This window comes from Anastrepha ludens, chromosome 6 (assembly GCF_028408465.1).
Source record: "Anastrepha ludens isolate Willacy chromosome 6, idAnaLude1.1, whole genome shotgun sequence".
Classification (NCBI taxonomy): domain Eukaryota; kingdom Metazoa; phylum Arthropoda; class Insecta; order Diptera; family Tephritidae; genus Anastrepha; species Anastrepha ludens.
In genome coordinates this window covers 33,976,256-33,992,832 of record NC_071502.1, presented here as the reverse complement: position 1 = coordinate 33,992,832, position 16,577 = coordinate 33,976,256, and the positions used below count along the sequence as shown (strand labels likewise).

At 37.8% G+C, this 16,577-nt stretch overlaps 1 protein-coding gene across 1 annotated transcript; it reads right to left on the bottom strand.

Annotated features, from left to right (window-relative positions):
- Nucleotides 1–25: 25 nt before the first annotated feature.
- LOC128866960 (fork head domain-containing protein FD3) lies at nucleotides 26–13,279 on the bottom strand. The gene is made up of 2 exons (XM_054108031.1): nucleotides 12,636–13,279; nucleotides 26–1,314 (listed from the first exon to the last, which is right to left on the bottom strand). The coding sequence occupies exons 1-2, from the start codon at nucleotides 12,962–12,964 to the stop codon at nucleotides 264–266; spliced, it is 1,380 nt and encodes a 459-aa protein (XP_053964006.1). The 5' UTR covers nucleotides 12,965–13,279; the 3' UTR covers nucleotides 26–263.
- Nucleotides 13,280–16,577: the final 3,298 nt, after the last annotated feature.

Below are 16,577 nucleotides of genomic sequence, written 5' to 3'. Positions count from 1 at the left end.
CACTAATTTTAAAACTGGATAGATGGTTTATTTATAAATTTCATTTTTCATATTTATAAGCTACTCATACAATTTACATAACACATTAATTTGTTTTGCGATTCTCACATTTACAGAGTTCCAAATTCAAGAAATATACATACATACATGTTAAAAGTTACTGCGTACATGATCATATTTGAGGTTGAAGTTCGTCATAGCAAACATACAATAGTTTAGAAAAATTTACAATTTTTTCCTTCACAAACTTTGTGAATTTTATTCTAACCACTGGTCTCGTCCACATGCCCAATTAATGTCTCTATGCGAAAATCTTTCGCATTGTTATGTTTTGTCGATCTGACGTGACCGTATTCGAAAGGAATTATCGTTCGCTTGTAAGTTTCTTTGTCGTTAAACTTCGTGTTTGGTCTTTCCTTTAGGTCGACAAAGTTGTGGTTGGCCTTATGTTGGTCCACAAAGGGGACTCCAGCTGTTGAGCTGTTTGAAATTTCCGAATTATCAAAGAGTAAAATATAGGGAGAAGATGCTTTTGTATTGCCTCCACTATGACTCTCTTTACCCACATCTTCAGTGTCTATTTGGGGGTCTAATCTATTGTTTGTACATACACTGTCAACTGAGTCTGATATGTGGGAGTCGTGTTCATTGGAGCTCTCGACATCGATTCTATCACAAGACAAATCATCGCTTTCATTAAATATGTTGGACTCTTTGTAATGAAGCAAATTGCTGCAATCGATGTTTTGCTCTTCAATAAAGCTTGCTGTCGAGCCGGCAACGGTGTGCAACCTGTCTTGCTTTTGGATTTCATCCATTGCACTTAGGACGTTTGTGTTTTTTCTCATAAAAGAAACATTTTGACAAATGGTGTCGAATTTGCCGTTGCTCTGATAAGACAGGGCATCTGCGCCGGCGAAGAAGTTGAATTTTTTCTCTTCTCTCCGCGCTGCATCGAAAACGTCAGTTGGTGCATGCAACATATCGAAGCAGTCACGGTTATTTGTGAAGTTAGCAACGTTAAAATGAACCGGTACTAAAGGTACCGGCTTCCGTATCCAAAACGGCGAAATCGATCCGAAAACGGCCGGGAATGGGAACCTCTGCATAGCGGGCGGTCGTTTGTATCTCTTGCGCCTCCTCAGAAAGCTACCATTGTCAAACATATCTTCGGCTAGAGGATCCAATGTCCAAAAATTCCCCTTTCCCGGATTTCCAGGCTCGCGTGGAACTTTAATAAAACAATCGTTTAGGCTCAAATTATGGCGAATGGAATTCTGCCAAGCAGGAAATTTCTCTTTGTAGTATGCAAATCTGAAAAAAATCGTAATAGATATACATTAATGAGCATAAATAAAAAATTATATGGCTTCCTCTAGCAATAAGAACAATATTTGCATATGTACATAGGCGTAATAAACAAATCCAGTCAAATTGAAAAAAGAAAGAATTGGTAAAAAACATACTTGAACTTGCAACGATTCGTGGACGTACATTCCATTAAATCATTGCTAATCTAAAATAAGTTATCGTGTCTTTAATGTGCAATCGTGAATGCTTGTTTCTCTATAATTTTTTTTTTTATATTTTATTTTAATTTGTAATGTTTTACAAACACACATGCAATATAAAACACATAACTATGTTTATTGACACTGCAACTAGTTTTAAAAAAACTAACGAGCAATAAAATTTTGGTAACAAAAACACAATTTTGTTAAGAAATTGTCATAGTCCCTTCCTTAAGTTAGCAGCCATCAGTCAGTTTCATGTGGTTTAATTCTGTGGAGTCGTCAGGTTAGACCTGAGGTGTTGAGGAGTTTGCTAACTTCCTCATTCTCGTGCCTTTGAATATAATATCAAATACTAAATATAATGAAGAATAAAATTAATTGCTTCTTCAACAAAAACAAAAATACAAGTCGCTCTGGAAATTGTCTGCCTTTGAGCGTATTACGAGTACGCCTTATTGCACCAATCATGCAAGTAAATTAATCAATGGAATTTGACAAATGTGCAATCACTTAAAAACATTTCTTAAGGGGTCCCGGTGGTTTAGAGCTCGAAAATTTAGGATATTTTAAGGAATTTCTTAAAAAAAAAACTAAAAACTAAAAACTATATAATATAAAAATGAAAAAAAAAAAAAATTTAATTTTATAATTTAAAAAATGGCGCTGTAGTTGACCCTCCCGAAAAATTGGACCTGCACGGTGTTGTCCATTTTGGCGCTTCTATTTATCTGAAACACAAAAACCAAAAAAATTATTTATCAGTATAACTGTAGCTATGTCCCGTACTAGAATAAATAAAAATTACGAAATGGCGCGGTTTTGAATTTGAAACTCTAAAAATCGGTTTTTTTTCAGTTTTTTAATCAAAAAAATTTTGAAATAAATTATGATTCTAGTACGGGCGGTAGCCATTGATGTTGTAAACAACATATTAAAATTTCAGACGATTCGATTGAATAGTTTTTTTTTTTTTTTGACAACACCAGGCCGAAAAAAAGTCGTTTCGAGATAAATGAGTTCAAAGTTTGAGGCACAGGAGCGCGCGGACCGCTCTCTACCTAGTTAATGGACTGTAGAAGGTATAATATTGGGAATTTTTGCATGAAAATTTCACAGTATCTTCTTATGATTATAGTAACATTCGAAATATCGAAAAAACAAAATATTGATTTTTTGAAATTTCTAAACCACTGGGACCCCTTAAGTGCTGTCTCCAAAAATTTTATAAACTTTTGGTTTTCCTATCATTTTTTAGTACTGGCGTAAAGCCAAAATTTTCAATTAAAAAAGTAGCTTCAAAATACCCACAAACTAGGTTGTTCAATAAGTTTTGCGGTTCGATAAAAAACACACAATCGTATGGTTTGAAATACATTTTATTATTCAGTATAGTCTCCCTGAACATCAGTACCCTTGTTCCAATGAGATTCTAATGTATGGGCTGCAAAATACAGCGGAAGCGTTATGAACTTTTGGTTTTCCTATCATTTTTTAGTACTGGCGTAAAGCCAAAATTTTCAATTAAAAAAGTAGCTTCAAAATACCCACAAACTAGGTTGTTCAATAAGTTTTGCGGTTCGATAAAAAACACACAATCGTATGGTTTGAAATACATTTTATTATTCAGTATAGTCTCCCTGAACATCAGTACCCTTGTTCCAATGAGATTCTAATGTATGGGCTGCAAAATACAGCGGAAGCGTTATGAACTCATCATTTGATGAAAAATGCTTTCCACGCATGCATTTTTTTGAGTCTGGAAACAGATGGAAGTCGCTAGGAGCCAAATCTGATGAATACGGTAGAAGCCACAACAATTCGATCTTTATTTCACGGATGCGGTGCATTGTCCTGTTGAAAAATATGTTTTTTTTTGCCCAGTTATGTTTTCACAAATTTTATCCTTCTGCTGGTGTTAAGGGGGGCGTAGGGTTTAGCGCTAAAAAAAAAAAACACTTTTTTTTTGAATTTTTTACAGAAATATGGCTTAAGATACTTTAATAAAATCAGTTGCATGTTATTGTACATCTTTTCAATAAGTTTTTAAAAAATATTAATAATAAAATATTGACAAATAAGCCCATGACAGAGTTTTTTTGGAGATATGTTTTTCGAGAGGTGCTCTGCGGTGCCAATCGGCATTCGTCGTAGAATCATCTGAAACTAAAAAAGTCGAATTTTTCAGTTAAAGTATGACGTAATGCTCCCCCCTACATTAATAAAATTTTTTTTTTTAATTTTTGTAATATAGTTTTGGTGGCAAAAAAACGTAAAACGAGCATTTTTGGCGAAAAATTTCGCCATATTTGTAAGTGAAAAACAACCTTAAAAAAAAAAATAAAAAAAAACAGTGTAGGGGGGAGGTATTTTTGATTTAGAAAACGTGTGCCAAATTTGAAAAGAATCGGTTGAATAGTTTCGGAGTTGTGATTGGCACCGACTTTTAAGAAGTCGTTTCGGGAAAAACGCGTTTGAAAAAATGACTCTGAGAAATTATCGATGCTCCGCATTCGAGGTAGAGTGCCTACAAAGGCTATAACTTTGAGAGTTCTGCTCCGATCCACTTAAAATTTTGACACAACATTCTTGAAATGATTTACTATAAGATGAGTGAAGAAACAAATTTTCGATTTTGTGACCCTACCCCCCCCTTAAAGATAACAATAATAATCAGGATTTATTGTTTTACCAGTTCGCAAGTACTCCACAACCAAAATTTCTTTCGCATGCTAAAAAACTGATGCTAACACCTTCTAAGCCGATTTCTATCAATTTCAAAATTCACTTTGAATTTCAAAATCCCCTTAACGCTCTAAATGTTGCTGACAAAGTCGCATTCGAATGTGGTTTTGCTTCATTGTTAGCGATTGCGGCACCCATTGCGCACACAGCTTTCTGAAGCGCAATACTTCAGTCAAAATATTGCATATACTGCTCAATGAGATGCTAGGGCTTCTACTTACATTCTGTCAAAAAAGTACCGGAAATTGTTCAATAAAACGCAAAATAATTGTTTAATCATGAAAATGTATTTTGTCGCCTTCAAAATATGCTCAATTCGAAGCAATACACATATGCCAACGATTAGTCCAGTCATCAAAGCAGCTTTTAAACGCGTTTGAAGAGATATGCTTCAGCTCCTTCAGCGAATTCTCCTTAATGACCTCTATCGACTCAAAGCGGCGACCGCGGAGTGGCAATTTAAGTTTTGGGAAAAGGAAAAAGTCACAGAAAGCTAAATCCAGAGAATATGGTGGTTTTTCGACGATATTTGTCGAGTTTTTCGTCAAAAAAGTGTTCACAATATGAGCCTTGTGAGGCAGTGCGTTCTCTTGGTGCAAGATCCATGAGTTTTCTTTCCACAAATTGGGCCGTTTCCTACGCACAATCTCTCTCGAACGTCGCATAACTTCCACATAATATTCTTTATTTACCGTAGAACCATTTGGAATGAATACCGAGTACACAACACCATGATAATAAAAAAAACGAGTAGCACGGCTTTCACTTTTGACCGACTTTGAGGTGGTTTTTTGGGTTTCGGCTCATGTGGATAGCGCCATTCAGCCATTCAGTCTCCTGTTGAATGCTTGACTGGTTTGCATGTCAAACTCATATACCCTCGTTTCATTACCTGTCTAGATAAACGTTGGGTCCGAATCCACTTGCTCAAGCATATCTTCAGCCACCTTCTTCTGAAGAACTTTTTGAAAAAAAATCAACTCTCTTGGAACGAGTGGAGCCATCACGCGTCTCATGTCTAATTGATGGTGTAAAATGTTGATTTCGTCAGATACACTTAGGTCACGAGCTAGCTCCCTCAAACTTAAATGATCGATTTCCAGCACCATTTCTTTGACTTTGTCGACGTTTTCATCCGCTGAAGACGTTGATGGGCGACCAGATCGGGGCAAATCTTCTACGACTTCTCGGTCCTCTGCAAAAGCCTTATACCACTCGTAGAGCCGTGCTTTTGATAAAGCACTCTCGCCATAGGCTTTCTGCAACATTTTCAAAGATTCGGCACGCGAAATCCCGTCAAAAAACAAAAAATTTAAGACAAATTCTTTGTTCGATATTTTTATCCATAGTGAAAATCGCAGAGCACACCAGCGGTTGACTGATATAATTAAATACCAAAAACAAGCCAATTGACAGATCACGCTCAAACTCTGCAGCACTATAGAGGACAGTAGCACCAACATTCCAGCAAAAAAATTTAGACATATGTGTAACGCGCGCTTTTTAAATGAACAATTCCCGATATTTTTTTGATAGAATGTATATTTACGGTTTTAGCAATATAGCATCAGGCTTAATTTGTTTATGAGAGGCATAAATAAGACAAGTGCTTTACGTGTTCGGCGATTTTCTGCTTTTTCTGCCTGTAAGCAAGGAGTGATGAAGAAACTCGCGTCTTTGGTATCAATGAGCCGGGCAGGAACGACATACAAGGAACAATTTCAGACTCATTTGATGCTATCGCAGGTGTGAGACAAGGAGACACACTCTTTACTGTCATATTTAACCTAGTTTTAAAAATTTGTAATCAGCGATATCGACCCTGGAGCTACACTTTTCACGAAAAGCGTCCAGATATGCGGCTATGCGAGAAACCAACGCGCATTTGCTGACTGTACGCTGGAGCTGATAACTAAAACAAAGCTAGTCGACCTTGAAGTTAACGTCGATAAGACAAAATACGCGTTAGGTTTTTAAGCGCCACATATTTTTTCACAAAGTTGAGAGTTTTAAATACCTGGGTGTTAACCTTAGCAGCTGCTTATCGAAGTTATTTTGCTCATCAGAAACTTCTCAGAAATAAATTACTATCGAGGTCGCGTAAGCTACAAATCTACAGGACGTAGGAGTAGCAACGCATAGCTGCAAAGCATGGGTACTGACATCTAACATAAATAACTACCTTCCCCGCTTTGATCGTAAGAACCTAAGAGGGATAAGAAGGATATCTGGACCAGTAAGGGAAGCTGATGGATCTTAAAGAATCAGATACAATGATGAGATCCAACAGCTGATATCAGGTCAAAACATTGTGCTTTTCGCTAAAGATCAGCGGCGGAGATGGTTTGGACACCTACTCAGGATGGACGATAGCAGAATTACGAAAAAGATGTTCAACTCTCTTATTATGTATTCGTGGGTATACTGACAGGCCACAATTTGTTAGCGGCACACGCATACAAGATGGGAATTACAAACAATGATAGGTGCAGATTATGCAATGAACTACAAGAGAGGGAAACTCTAGAGCACCTTCTATGTTCGTGTCCTGCATTAGCTAGAACCCGAATGAAATGTTTAGGAGCTCTATAATATGAGAGGTTAGAATGTCTCTCGGGGTTAGAGCTTCAGAGCTTACTTAGAGTCGTAGAAGACGCAGGCTTGTGATGGCTTTTAGCCAGCCAGGTCAACCTAACCTCTTATTATGCACAGTAGAAAGCATGGAAGACCGCTAAGAAGTCGGGCAGTCGATGTTGATGCAGATTTATGGCTTATAAATGCTACGAGAACTGACGCAATGAACCGAGTTGTATGGAGCGCGATTGTGAAGGAAGCACTGACTCACGCAGAGCTGTAATTGCATTGATGATGATGATCATTTAACCCCATTTTTTCGGGATAGAGTTTGACTATAAATTCTGAGTACTGACTTTTATTCGTTTAAAAGTTAGCTTAAGGGTCTTATTTGTTTTCTATTTTCAGTTAAAGGGTATGTCAATTAATAAAAACTCTTGATAAAATTTTAACCAAATCCTAATAGTTAAAATGGCTACTCGATAAAGTTTTAAATTTACGATTTTTCACTCAGTATTTCCTATTTCCAGGCGGCCGCCGTAGCCGAATGGGTTGGTGCGTGATCACCATTCGAAATTCACAGAGAGAACGTTGGTTCGAATCTCGGTGAAACCAAAATTAATAAAACATTTTTCTGCAGGTAATGGCAAACCTCCGAGTGTATTTCTGCCATGAAAAAAGCTCCTCATAAAAAATATCTGCCGTTCGGAGTCAACTTGAAACTGTAGGTCCCTCCATTTGTGGAACAACATCAAAACGCACACCACAAATAGGAGGAGGAGCTCGGCCAAACACCCAAAAAGGGTGTACGCGCCAATTATATATATATATTTCCTTCTTCACATAATAAATAATAAATATGGAAACTATTGTATGGAAACTTTTTTGCAAATTATTTTAAAAACTAGTACGTTTTTTTAACTATATAAAAAGGTATAATATTTTAAGAATAATGTAATTGAATAGACTCATCAGGCAGTCCCACATAACGAAACTTCGATGGGGATTAGTAAACGGGAGCTCCAACGAAAACAAATGCGACATTAGCGACAACAAAAACAACTGTAACAAAACAAATTTGATATTTGCGACACCAAATTGGAAGTACAGGGGCGGTGACGCTGAATTAGTAAAGAGCGGCGTGAACAGCAATATTATGAAATCAAACAAGAGATTAAAAACTAATTTTTGCTTCTAAATCCATTAGTACGAGGTAAAGTCCAAAATTAAGAAGACTGGCGTAATAAAAATGTTTTTGATGGTGCCATCATTTTAACGAGTTAGTACGTTGGAAGTTACATCCCTAACTGACTTCCAGCGAAAGCTTGGTGACATTCGGTTCAGTGGAAGCGAGGTTATTGCGTCTAAAGGGAGGGTCAGTATGTTTGTGTCATCGGTACAAAAATGAATTTCGAACAAAGAGCTAATAACAAATTTTGTTTTAAATTCGGTAAAACGTTTACCGGTACATTTGAATTGATGAAAAAAGTTTATGGCGATGATTGTCTATCTCGTGCCAGAGTTCATGAGGGGTTTACACGGGGTTTACACGATGGTTGTGAGGACATAAATGTCAATGAACATACGGGCCGCCCAAAATCAGTAATCACCGAAAACTCCATCGAAATTGTTCGTAAATTTATGCAAAAATGAACCAAAATCATCGTTGAAATTAATGGAATTGGAGTTGAATATCTCCAAAACATTGATTTGTCACAATTTTAACTGATCATTTGGGCTTACGAAAGGTCTGTGCACGTTTCATTCCGCACCAGTTAACTGAGGACCAAAAATTGCTCAGAATTCAATATCCGAAAGACCTCTTTAAATAGGCGAGAAAAAACGAGAACTTCCATTACAACATTGTAGCTGGTGATGAAACGTGGTGTTTCCAACATGAACCTGAAACTAAGCGTCAAAGTGCCGAATGAAAGGCCCCACACGAGCCACCACCCAAAAAATTGCGTTTGGAGAAGTCAAAAATCAAGTCGATGCTCACTTGTTTTTACAATTCCAAGGCAATCGTCCACAAAGAGTTCATGCCAGCAGGCCAAACCGTCAATGCAATTTTCTATCTTGGCGTTTTGAAGCGTTTGTTGCATCGCTTTGTTGGAAGTTACGCCTCATTTTTACCTTTTAAAGAAAAGTGCAGCTGAAACGTGTCGTATATTGATCAATATTTACGGTAATCACGGTCCATCAAATACAGCTTGTAAACAGTGGTTTCGATGCTTCCAAAGTGGCAATTTCAACGTGAGTGATAAAGATCGCGAAGGGGCCCCGAAAAAATTCAAAGATACTCAACTACAACAATTATTGGATGAAGACGCTTGTCGAACCCTCGGTGTTGACAGATCAACCGTCGGTAAAATCGTTTGCACGCGATGGGAATGGTCCAGAAAGCAGGTAACTGAGTGCCACATCAGTTGAAGAATAGGGATATCATATCGAGAGACGTTTGGTGACGTGTGAGATGCTTCTTGAATGGCCGAAAAGAATATCTTTTCTGCATCGCATCGGTACTGGCGATGAAAAATGAATCTATTATGATAACCCTAAGCTTCGAAAATGTTGGTCCATCGACAGCGAAACAAAAATATTCATACTGCAAAGGTTATGTTGTGCATCTGATGGGATCAGAAGGGTGTCATCTATTATGAACTCCTTAAACCATCTGAAACCATCACTGGCGATCGTTATCGACTGCAGCTAATGCGCTTGAATCGAGCTCTCAAAGAAAAGCGGCCGGAATAGGATGGTAGATATGACAAATTGATTTTGCTGCATGACAACTAAAGGCCACGCGTGGATAAATCGGCCCAGAAATATTTAGAGGAACTGAATTGGAAAATCTTGCCCCACCCGCCGTATTCCCCAGACATTGCACCTTCGGATTACCATCTGCCCCGATCAATGCAGTCAGCCGTTATTGGAGAGCGGTTCACTTCTTACGAGAGCATCGCAAACTGGCTCAATGAATGGACCAAGTCAATAGAACTCGAATTTTTTATCAGAAAGATGGAGTAAAATTATAGCTTCCAATGGCACATACTTCACATAATATCATCTATTATTTAATTAATAAAATAATTCGTAACTTTGGCTAAGAGAGGATGGAAACTTATTCCCATACCCAATAATATTGCGAATACTGTTAAAAGATGAAGCGACTTAATTATGTGAGCACAAAAGTAGATACACATGGCTCAGAGTGATGAGAGGAGTCGTTTTACCGATGTCTGTCCGTCCGTCCATGTACATGATAACTAGAGTGAAAAGTAATAAATTTCAATGAAACTCTTTGTTCGAGGTAAGCTGGTATTTAAGATGGGCGAAAGCGGCCAATGACCACGCCCTCTTCCCATATAACAGTACTTTTTACAAAGAAGCTGGAAAGTTGACTGGAATAGAGCCAGGTGAGAAACTAAAGTAGACATCTTTACCGACGGCTGGGATGAATGTTGCGGGGGGTAGGTGGACTCACTCAAAAAAAGATTCTTACTAAGCTCAACTGATAACAATAAAATAGGCCACTCTTTGGATATAAGATTCGCGCATAACAAACACTTTAAAACCTAAGCTGCAATTAGTGGTACCGTAGCCGTAACCATACCCATAGCTGAAACATTACAGCATTTGTCACTCAGTCATGCCGTAATCATAAACTGCTGATATTGAAGTAGAAATAATGACAACATTTGGATTTTGTAATAAAAACACGGATGATTTTCGACTAAGTCAATTAATTTTTTCTCGTTCATTTCTAAAATTAAACTCTTTTATCGCAAATATCAAAGCAAATGTAAAAAATGTCACAGCTACTCACGGTTACAAGGAAACTTCAATAAATACATACGGCTATGGCCATGGTTATGGCATTATGGTGCGGCATCTATAACCGCTTAAAGTGATGCCCTTATGTTTGATCGGAACAGCTGATTGCATTGGTTACGGTTATGGCTAAAGTGCGACACCACGAATTGCAGTTTTACTCTGGCAGCAACTTACTCTCGCTTCATGCCTTCAAAAATCCCCACAAAGAAAACTAGTCGAGAAGCGTCAATCATAACATTTTGGAGGTACTTTTTATAACATAATATGGGTTTTTCGACAGATCACGCGTGACTACTGTCAAGGTTAGATTAGGTTAGGTAGTGAAGGTTGCGCAGAGAAAAGAGGTGAAGGAAAAGGACGATAGGTCGAAAGGGAAAGCGGTGGGAAGGGCTGAGTGGTTGTGGATTATGAACGGTGACTAGTCTGCGGTTGTTTTAGCCTCTTTATGCTGCTAATGAAGTTCATCATATTTTTGTTATCAATACCTGCTATATCAGCTGAGAACCAAGATGCTTAAATCTTAGTCCCGCGAGAGCTGGGCAGCTAGGGAGCAGGTGATAAGATGATTCCACCTCATCCTCCATACAGTTGCCGCAAAAAGGACTCGAAGTAATTTCGAGTCTCACGGCATGTGTACCCTGCGGGCAGTGCCCACGAAATTTTAGAGATGAGATTTTGTCATCCTCATAAAACTACTGTCAAACTAAATACATAATTTTTTTCAGTATTCATTCACGAATTTTGTTCAGCGGTGAGGCCCATTTTTGGCTAATGGCTACGTCAATAAGCAAAATTGCCATATTTGGGCTGAAGAGCAACCCGAAGCCATTCAAGAACAGCCATAACATCCATTGAAAACAACCATTTGGTGCGGCCTATGACCTGGAGAAATCAGCGGCCCATATTTCTTCAAAGACGAGACTGGCACCAATTTAACATTAAATGGTGAACGCTATCGCGCCATGATGAAGGACTTTTTAATGCCGGAAATTGACGCTCGTGATCTCCACAACATTTGGTTCCCACAAGACGGCCCTACTTGCATACAGCTCGGGAAACAATGAATTTCGGTGAGCAATTTATCTCTCATCTCGGACCAGTGGATTGGCTACCAAGATCGTTTGTTACATTTGGACACCTTTGGACTTTTATTTGTGGGGGTATGTAAAGTCTAAATGCTTTGTGGTTAAACCAGCTTTGATTGAGTCATTGGAAACCAACATTACTAAAATTGTTCAAGAGATACCGGCAGAAGTCCTCCAGGGAGTCACTCACAATTGGTGTTTGCGGATGACCGAGTTACGGCGCAGTTGCGGCCAACATTTGAAAGGAGTTAATATGAATGGTTCTACACAAAAGATTGCCTAATGAATCTGAATTTTCGTTATTTTATTTTAATTTAAAATCGGATACCTCTAAATTTATTACCTTTACATAATTATATATACAAGTACGTGACTAAAAACTAGCAATTACGAGCTTGATAGCTAGAAAGTTGTTAAATATTTACTAAAAGTTTGGACGTAAAATATGTAAATAAAAAAATCCGACGGAAATATGTTAGCGAATGTTTTTAAATTCCGTTGTTAGATTCCCGGCAATGTTCAATTTTGATTTGCATATCTAAAAATACAAATATCTTCCACTCATAAGAAAAATTATACTAATTTGTTTTACAAAAATCACTACAAATTGCTCGTTAGTTTTAAAGATTTTGTAACTAGTCGCAATGAAGGCTTAATAATAACAAAAAAAAGTAAAATATAGAGATATGAATGAAGCTAACTAAAATTAACATTGAAAAGCATTAAGACTTCCTTCCTACCTTGAACATTTTTGTGCTAATTTTCTTTAGTTTAAATTTCACTTAAAGTTCCTTATACTTATAATATATGTATGTATGTATGTGTACATATGTGCTCAAATTATTAATTAAACTCGGAAATAATATTTTTTTTACGTTTCTCATACCTTGACATTATAAAATCGCAAATGCCACTTAGTGTAAGCTTTTTATGAGGCGATTGTAGGATGGCCATTGTGATGAGAGCAATATAGGAGTACGGTGGCTTTACCAGTGGCGTGCAGTTGGGATTGTCGTTGGTACTACTGCTGCTGCAGCCACTGTTGGATCCAGATTTATCTTCTGCCAAATTGGCTGCAGATCCTGCGGCTAATGGCGGTGAAACTGAGTGAGTATTGGGGGCGGGTCTCAGCTTCTGATGGGGCGGCGACAATTGCAGTCGAGTGTGATTATGGGCGTTGCTGCAAGCAATTACAGAATCCGCCGAGGTATGCATGCCCGCTGCTGCTTTTGTACGGCGAACAAGTTAAACGCAAATTAAAAGAAGTTGATTTGTTCGTTATTAACCTCTCATTTAGGTAAAAACAAATATCCGCTGCTTGTTTTACTTAAATTAAATAAAGTGTTTTATTGTTTAATTACTTAGAGCGCAGTTAAAAATACTTATTACATATTTTTCATCATGCATACTATATTCTGGGTTCCACTTCAAATCACTCTGAACATTTCATCACAATTCGTGTTTAACTAATTTCTATACACTTTTAAATTTACTTGAGCTTGAACTTATTGTTGTTGTTTTTTGTTTTGTTTTGTAGGAACTAGTTTTTTGATAAATTAAATTTTATATGTGCATATGCCTTTGTTAAAGTTATTTTGATCACTCTATTTGATTCTCTTATATAAACTTTATTTAATTTCAGTTAAACTTTAATTGGCATTTAATTTTTTAGTCAAGGAAGGACGAATTTGTTTAATTTCCGTTTCCATTAGACGTAAGCTTCCGTTTCTGCGTAGTCGTTGTGTCTATCCACTAAAATGGTAGCCGCAAAAATATATTTGAACTCACGCGCTCTAGAAATAACTGCGTCCGCTTCTTGTCTGGTTTTAGGCGAATCCTTTTAGCAAATGTTAGTTGAACTGCAACGAAAACGAAATTTTCTCGCTCGACTCTTTTTTTCTGCCATCTTCTGCTGTTTTTGCTTTACGCTTTACATAACCAAACATTTATTTATCGCAAAACCACTGCTGTATCTATCAGCTTTTGTCAGCGTTGCGATGTTTATGCAACTCGAATAATTCTGATTCCGTTTCGGTTCCCACCTCTGCCATTGCCTCACCCTCAACCAGTACTCTCCTTCCCCTTAGCCAGATGCTGTGTCGTTGCTATTGTTACCGCAGAGAAAGAGAGCCTAACCAACCAGCGCATGCGAGTGAAAGAGTGCGAGCTGTGCAGTGTGCGAATATGTCGGGCAACTCATGAGCGTCGGCAGCTACACAGCAGGGGCGGTGAGGTGAACAAAGAATATCACACGAATAGGATGTGGCGTACGCAATCATTTACACGAAATTATTCACATACACATACTCACAGAAAAATTGCAGAAGGGATGAAGGCTGAGATTGGGATGTAAACAAATATTTTGAAGATGTGCTCGGTATGGACTCACTGAAGTATAATCGCCACAGAAAAGGAAAACATATCAGGGTATACATCCGTCTGGATACAACAACAGCTAAATATTAGAAAATGGTGGCATGCCAAAAAGTAGATATTCGCATTGGTATTTGTACGTCTATGAGAATGAGAAATTTGTTATGTTTCCCTATTGTATGTTGTTTCAATAATGGGGGTGATCTGATGAGATTCGCCAAATGGGAAGAGAAATTAGTTTTGTTGTTTGGCTCGTCGGTGTGATGACGTTGAAAGCACTCATCGTTGCTACACACCAACATACATATACAAACATAAGCATACAGCAAACAAAATTGGTGTACAGTACGCGGAATACCTTTGAAGTTTGACGTGTTTTTCACTTAATAATTTTTCATTATGTCGAACATATCAAATACCACTATGTACTTATATACATACGTAGATATGTATGAACATACATACCAAACGTATATATGTATGTATATGTATTATGTACACATCTGTGTAAGTATGCAGAAGTTAACACATATACCTATATGAAAATGCATAGAGCATTTACATGCTTGTGTGTAAGTATATGTATGTATGCATGCCCTCTAAAACTAAACTCAATTGAAAAATGGCGAATAAATCATGTTTACCAACTTGGCAACAGAAGCGAAATAATCTTTTGCTTTTAGTATCCCAATAGAAGAACACTCAGAGAAAAAAATATTTCATCCCAAAGAAAATAAATTTAAGTAAAGATGTGAATTATTTGTAGTCATAATGGAATTCTTAACTTTTTTGTAAATCTGGTATTCGATAGCGCCGTTTTGAAGAAATTTCTAGTTCGATATTTTCGATCGTACTGAGGTGGACAATACCACCCAGTGACCCTAATTGTCTAACTGTCAAACACGGATATTTACGAATAAAGTGCTCAACTCTCTGCAATGGGGATTACATGATAAACCTAGTCTTTTCGCGTGTGCGCCGACCGTCCAATGACTGGCAGGGCCGGCGGGCTTAGAATTTGAATGGCGTGGAGTTCCCAGGACTTTCTGAGTCCTCCGTCTATTATACTGTGACCAAAGGGGTTTCGAAATTCGCCTCCATCTGTTCTGCATTTTCTGAGCAATAAGTTGTGCGATTCCTCTTTAATAACTCTTAGGGGGATGCCGATGACCGGGTAGGAGATCTCTGTGACCAATTCAGTCCCCTTCCTGGCAAGCTCATCAGCTACTTCATTTCCTTTTACGTTCCTATATTCTGGAACCCAAATCACTAAAATGTTACCAGCACACATAAGAGATTTGAGCTCTTCCTTACAGGAGCTGACTTGCTAGGATGTGCACCATGACGTCGTCAGAGCCTTGATCGCGGCTTGACTCTCCCTCGCTCCCACGTTCCCTAAGCATTTTGCATGCCTGTGGGATTGCATGACTTCTTCCTGAAAACACTAGCAAAATTCGGCAGTTTTAAGTAAATAGATAAGATGACTGATTTAGAAAAAATCCCTATCCCGACTTCCGATTCTATCTTGGAGCCGTCAGTGAAGACGGAGGTACCAGCTTCGGCGCAGATTTTCCCCTCTATCCAATCTTGCCTATTTGGAAAGATTGCTCTGGCACGACCCTCAAACTCCAGTTTGCAGATAGAGAGATCTGCTGGAAGCTCAGAGAAACACCTCCTTTAACCTGATTGCTCTTTGAGTAGCGCTGGAAATAACGTAAAAGTTGATGGGAAGTAAGTGCAAAACGACATTCAGCGCAACACTATGACAAGTTCTACATTCTCTGGTGATTTCAATGCATGCAGTTTTATGCACCCTCCCCAGTTTAGTGATAATATTAGCCCTTCGAAGAGCTTCCCACCAAACCAGGCATCCATATGTTAAAATTGGCAGAACTACTACGTTGTACATCCAAAGCACGACCACGTCCATATTTTGCCGAACATAGAAGAAAGGAGTAGAAAGCTATACTTGACTTCTTTACCTGATTTTCAATGAGTGGCTTACAATGGATGAAAACGCAAGAACGTGGTTGTTTAATTTCGTACAAAGCTCCGATTTTGGATTCACATTTTTTTTTTAAGAATAAACAAGGTTTTAGTTAAATATTAGTTTAAAATAAATTAAATGTAAAAATTTATAATCACAAGTGGTGCGTGAGTTTTATCTTCGGCAGGTGTATAAAACGTTATTGATAAAGGTAAGAGCAAAAACGGTTTAGTTTTTTGTATTCGTTAGAGGTTCAACTACGAAGACAGAAGCTCTTTAGTAACAATGTTCACCTCCCATATAACGGTAATTTTCAAAAAATAAATCAAAATTACTCAGATTTAATACAAATGATGAGCACAAATAAAAAATAAGACGCAAAATTGTCAGTATCGCATCCATTTTTGGATATAGGTCTGTATCTCGATAGCGCTTAGTAAACTAGCCCAAACTTAGAACACGTATTAC